Here is a 6,557-nt window from a genome sequence, read left to right as displayed (position 1 = left end):
CTTTTATATTAGTGCTGATTAACTTTTATTTTGGTTTTGTAACCCACAGCCTATGGAGATGTCCTCAAGTCTTACCTGACTGGCCAACCTTACGAAGAGGCACATATGAATATGTTGGCTTGCTTTCTCGTTTACCATTCAATCCCTACACGTGGGAAAATTATGGGAGTTGGCATGGAAGGTAATCCCATGATGATGGCTATTTGTCTGGCTTAGGTGCCGTGATAATTCAAATTTTGAATTGCTTTTGACAGTTTGAAGTATGGATGCTCAGAAGCATTTACAGCTCCAGGCTAAACTGAGTCTCAAATGGACTATAAGCAGTGTCCGTCTTCTCTCCAAGCAGTAGAGCAATTGAATCGTTTAGCCATTTATTTCTTCCTCTCTGGATCTGCTGTGCTTTTAAACTTGTCAAGTTACTGAATCGCAAGCTCGCAATTCAAAGTGTGTATGCTAGAAACTACTTTATTTTGTTTGTTTTTTTAATATTTTTTTTAAAAACTTATTGACAAGTGGGTTGGTTCTGTTTTAAATTATTTTCAAGCTAGTCATGTGATTATAGAAGCTTAAAGTGGAGTTAAGGTCTACCCCAGTCACACACATTTAACCTCTAAAAGCAAGTAGTGGCTTTGGTTCATTTTTTAAAGTACTGTGTTTGGTAATGATTCCCTGTACTTTCTTTTAGGTGCTACATCCTTCTCGGACTTATTGAAGTTTACTCGACTTGGAGTGCCTGTACGAGCATTGCTGCGCCTAGCACCAGTACTTCTCTAAACCAGCAGTCTGTCAGTCCATTTTTCATGACGCAAGGAGGTGCTGTCGGAACTTTTAATCAAATGGCTATCAAACTATGTGTATTTCAGACATTTTACAGCTGCACTTGACTAATTACTTCTTAATTCATAACCCTTATTAGATAGCTATGACATTCTTTTGAAAATAGTTTCTTACCAGACATTATAAATAAACTTTGCATATGTTTGTATGTGCATCTTTTGTCACTGTGGAGATGTGAAGCTGTTAAATAAAGGGAAATACATTGACTGTTGCATCAATAAAGAATTATTTTCCAAAAAAGGTATTTTATAAATTGGGCATTCTCTCCCAGAAACAACCATGAGCAGTAAGTCACAATTTGATTATGAATCTGAGGTTGGGAAAAAAAAAAAAAAAAACACAGCTTTCAAAACATTCATGCAGCCCAGTTATCTGCCTAGTTTTCTTATATGCCAATTCAGTTTTTGGCATCACTGAAATCTATAGTACAGTATCACTAACTAACTTTGACTGATTTTTACATTTGTGATATTGTATTGTAGACTGCTATACAAAACAACATCAAAAGGATAAAATATAAATAATGGATACAAGGAATGAGACATATAAAGCTGTATACCAGTATGCACATGTGCCATATCCACGCCTGGATCTCGGCGCCGACCACATGGCAGAACTGCTGTACCACAATGGCTTCCCCCATCTGCTGGGCGGTCTTCTTCCCGGGGGTCAGCCAATGGACCATGTGGTCGCACAACCGCTCTGCAACCACCCTGGGGCGTGTCTCCTGGGCTCTCCAGTGCTCCCTAAACCGCACCCGGTGGGTCTCCGTGGTTATATTAAGGCGGCGGAGGATAGCCTGCTTGACCAGGTCGTAGTCGGTGGTGTGATGGTCACTCATGGCTTGGTAGGCTGCCTGAGCCTCCCCGATCAGGCAGGGTCCCAACTGGCTGGCCCAGAACTCCCATGGCCAAGCCGTTGCGGTAGCCAGTCGCTCGAACGCCACCAAATACGCCTCTGGGTCATCCTCCGCCGTCACCTTCATTGACCGTGCCTTCGGGGCCGACATCAGCGGTGTTGTTGTAGGGGTCGTTGCTGCGGCAACGGCCAGCCCTACCCGTTCAATGAGCACCGTGTAGCACTCCTCCCTCCTTCTCTCCTCTGCATCGCGTCTGCTCTCCAGCGCCTGCAGCAGCTCCGCCAGTGCGTTGCGGTCCATAAATCCTGTTTTCTGACACCACGTGTGGCAAAGTGGTTAGTGGAGGGGAACAGGTGTAGCGGTGATGCGATGCAGGAGTGACAGGCAGACAACAGTTTCCAGTGGAAAAGGTGCTTTTATTTATAATCCAGGTCTGGTGACCGTAAAATAATAAATCCCTGGCTATACACAACAATGTGTAAAACGTGGGGATAGCAAAGCAGGGCACAGTCCCAAACAAAAAGAACACACGGTCACCAGTCCTGGGTGAGTGCAGACGTGCTTCTGGTGGGTGAAGACACTGTATTTTGTGACGGTTCCGTGCAGTGGTGATCCAGATTGTGCTGACCCTGGTCGACAGCTCTGGATAGGTGTGTTAGCTGTCTGGTGGTGCAAAACGCAGACAATTACAAAGACAGACACAACAATACACAACACGTAATTCTTTTTCACAACGAGAGCTCCTCTCTCGGTCCTTCTCTCTCCAAGCGTTTGCCCAAACGAAGGAAAAGATCAGCGTTACCCTGGCCCCTATATGTAATCCTACGTGCTATCTAGGTAAACGGTTGCAGCTGCCTCTCGTTTACCTTTCAAATCAATACGGTCTTACAACAGAGTCTCGCTTCTTTCCAGGCTGACCCACTTCCCTGACCTGGAAACGAACTGTCAGACCAGCCCTTCCAGATACTTCTCCTCTCGATCTTTAGTGCCCTCACAGGTCGGGAGGAAGATTCGTCACCAGAACTCATGTTTCTGCCACAACATGGTTTAAAAAAAAAGCTCAAACTTGAAGACCTTGCATACTTAACAAAACTGAAAATAGCAATTCTGTAAGCAAAGGTATTTAAACAAACTTTATTCCCCGGAATGAGTTAAAGTTACACAAATTCATAAAAATATTGCTTTCATTCTTTGTTTCATTCAAAAAATATTGTTTTTATTCTAGTTTTAAGCACAGCCAATGCAGTAATAGCATTTTTGTATAGTACTGTGTTTGAAGGACATGTTCATTAAATACATACATATTTCACCCATGTGACTGATATCAAACTGCTATTTGGTGACCCTGAACTGGAAACTCTCAATTTTCTGTTTAAAAATAACACATTTTATTTTTTATGAGTTTCATGAAAGGGAGTTTCTCCTCAGATCTTGACCTAACTGCCCCCTGCTATTCTAGTCTAGGCATCTTACATACTAGTTTTGTGATGTAGGAGTTTCCTTGACCAAAATATATTATTGTCCAAATACGTTTTCCATATGATGAACAAACACTTTGAAATACTGTTTTGGCTTAATTTCTGTTAATATTAGTGATGCAGACAATACCCTTCACATTTGGTAGACGGGTGCATTTTATGATTCTCTTGATCAAGTTTCATAGTGACTATTGTCCAATAAAGCACAGTCGGTTGTTACAATGCTTTTTCATAACTATGGGTGACCATAGTTCATAAATAGTACAAAATGTCTTAAATTACTGAGCATATTTTCCACGTGTTAAACTCAGTGAGATGTGGAACATGATAGAGTGCTGGAACATTTTAGCACTGAATTCAGGAAATTATAATATATATATATATACCTTTAAATATATATATTATATATAATATTAGATATATATATATACTATATATATATATATAAAAGAGCACTACAGCAGAGGATGTGGCACAGAACTGAAACAGTAAAAAAACAAAGCACTTGGCAGGGGTTCCCTTTCAAGTACAAATGTAACCATTATGTGTAATTACCTCCAAAAGACCTGAAACCTAAATGAGATATACCAGAGCTGCTCTCTGAGCCAGTGACACAGTCATGGCCTGCCCCCAAGGGCAGAAAAAGACTGCACTCACATTTCTCATCAACATTTTTCCTTTCAAAACTGACCAGAGAGCCTTGTTCAGTAAGTACTTGTATCTTCTATCTACTATATATTTTGCAGTATTGTGTTTTTGCACAAATTGTATGTGATTATTAATATAATTCCTGTAATAGTTTCTTTTGTTTTTTTTTGTTTTTTTTTTTTAACTAATTACGTTTATTTGTGCACTGCATGAAGCCAGCAGCTACAGTCACACCTTCCCAGGGTTCCAGCAACATAAATCGACAGTTATTTATATCTCATTTTGGCTTTGGCAAAAAATACAACACATTATAAGTGTAATTGTTTAAATTACTGTATTAAAATACATGCAGTAAGAGCAGGGGCTGGGCTCAAAGTCACGAACTTGTCCAGAACAGACCCAGTACCGTCCTGGTTCTAGTCACCAAACCGGCACCGACCTGGTCCAAGACACTGCAAAAACCATTGAACCGGCCTGGTGCCAACCAGATTATGAACCATTACCAATCCGTTGTTAACACTCGAACTACCTGGAAGCGCTACATGGGTCATTTTGACCCATACATTTTTTAAATAGTTTGTTATGAAAATGAAAGACATACTATCGGAAACAACGCAAAAGTTTTTTTCATAAACATCATTCTAACATTTGCATCGCAGAAACACCATATTAAACATAAAAAGCTTTTTATTTTCAAAATGGGTGCATATACAACACTACTACAAACACTGAAAAAAATACAATAAAATATACATTTCAAAAGAAATGTATGTACATATACCCGTTTACAGGCGTACACATGTATATGTACATAAAACACCATGAAACCGAAAACATTGTTTCCAGTACTACATAAAAAGAAAATATAAACACTATTTCTGGTATGATGGTTGCATTTTTCTCTGGTATGTACGTCTGCCTGATGGCTCTGTGCTTGCATCCAGGAGCTGTGTTGTAAACACCCACTCAGTTCCATTCAACACTACTGTGTATACACTTGTAAATATATACAGTGTCTTGCTAAAGTATTCAGACCCCTGACCAATTCTCTCATATTACTGAATTACAAATGGTACATTGAAATTTCGTTCTGTTCGATATTTTATTTTAAAACGCTGAAACTCAAAATCCATTATTGTAAGGTGACATTGGTTTTATGCTAGGAAATATTTTTACGGAAAATGAAAAACTGAAATATGTTGCTTGCATAAGTATTCAACCCCTGTGCTGTGGAAGTTCCCAGTTAGCACCGATGAAAGAAATTGCCCTAACAAGGACACAATTACCTTACCATTGGCATCCATCTGTGAACCATTAAAGTTTTTGTCACATTTTCTGGATAAAAACCCCACTGTTGAATGATCATTGGTAAGGTTGTGAATCTGAAGGAAAATTAAGACCAAAAAACATTCTACAGAAGTTAGAGATAAAGTAATACAAATGCATAGATTAGGGAAAGGGTACAAAATAATATCCAAGTGTTTGGATATCCCAGTGAGCACAGTTGGATCAATAATCAGGACATGGAAGCTGCATCACACCACCCAGACACTGCCAAGAAAAGGCTGTCCCTCAAAACTCAACGCTCAAACAAGAAGGAGACTTGTGAGAGAAGCCACAGAGAGGCCAACGATCACTTTAAAGGAGCTACAGAGTTCAGTGGCTGGGAGTGGAGTAATGGTGCACCAGTCAACCATATCAAGAGCTCTGCATAACACTGGCCTGTATGGGAGGGTGGCAAGAAAGAAGCTGTTACTCAAAAAGTACCATCTGAAAGCACGTCTGGAGTTTGCCAGAAAGCATGAGAGTGACCCAGCTACGATGTGGGAAAAGGTTTTGTTGTCAGATGAGACCAAGATAGAGCTTTTTGGCCAAAACTCAAAGCGCTATGTGTGGCGCAAACCTAACACTGCCCATGCCTCAAGACACACTATCCCTACAGTGAACTATGGTGTATGCAGCATCATGCTGTGGGGATGCTTCTCATCAGCAGGGACTGGGCATCTTGTTACAATTGAAGGAAGAATGGATGGACAAAATACAAGAAAATACTGCAAAAGAATCTGCTTCAGTCCACTAAAAAACTGAAGCTTGGGAGGAAATTCACCTTTCAGCAGGACAATGATCCCAAGCACAAGGCCAAAGCAACATTGGAGTGGCTGCAGATCAAAAAGGTGAATGTCCTACAGTGGCCCAGTCAAAGTCTTGATCTCAATCCCATTGAGAATCTGTGGCACTATTTGAAAATTGCGGTCCACAAGCGTCGTCCAACCAACCTGAACAACCTGGAGCAAATCTGCCAAGAAGAATGGGCCAAAATCACTCCGACACTGTGTGCAAAGCTGGTACATACTTACCCCAAAAGACTTAAAGCTGTTATTGCAGCAAAAGGTGGCTCTACCAAATATTAATGTGTGGGGGTTGAATACTTATGCAAGCAAGATATTTCAGTTTTTTATTTTTCTTAAAAATATTTCCCAACATAAAACCAATGTCACCTTACAATAATTGATTTTGAGTTTCAGTGTTTTAAGATAAAATATCGAACAGAACGAAATTTCAATGTACCATTTGTAATTCAATAATATGAGAGAATTGGTCAGGGGTCTAAATACTTTTGCAAGGCACTGTGTGTGTGTATATATATATATATATATATATATATATATATATATATATATATATATATATATATATATAAACATACATTTCGTATTAGGCACATAAGTTGTCTT

At 39.8% G+C, this 6,557-nt stretch overlaps 1 protein-coding gene across 2 annotated transcripts in view; it reads left to right on the top strand.

Annotated features, from left to right (window-relative positions):
• The window catches only part of anapc1 (anaphase promoting complex subunit 1), a 106,755-nt gene extending 105,712 nt beyond the window's left edge, over positions 1–1,043 (top strand). For both annotated transcript variants that reach the window (XM_041252816.1, XM_041252815.1), the window contains exons 47-48: positions 50–181; positions 686–1,043. In XM_041252816.1, the coding sequence (XP_041108750.1) occupies positions 50–181; positions 686–774 (221 nt within the window). In that variant the 3' untranslated portion in view covers positions 775–1,043. The remainder of the gene's footprint in view (positions 1–49; positions 182–685) is intronic.
• Positions 1,044–6,557: the final 5,514 nt, after the last annotated feature.

The sequence above is a fragment of the Polyodon spathula genome, chromosome 6 (assembly GCF_017654505.1).
Source record: "Polyodon spathula isolate WHYD16114869_AA chromosome 6, ASM1765450v1, whole genome shotgun sequence".
Taxonomy (NCBI): domain Eukaryota; kingdom Metazoa; phylum Chordata; class Actinopteri; order Acipenseriformes; family Polyodontidae; genus Polyodon; species Polyodon spathula.
The sequence above is the reverse complement of the archived record's forward strand: the minus strand, read 5'-3'. Positions and strand labels throughout refer to the sequence as shown.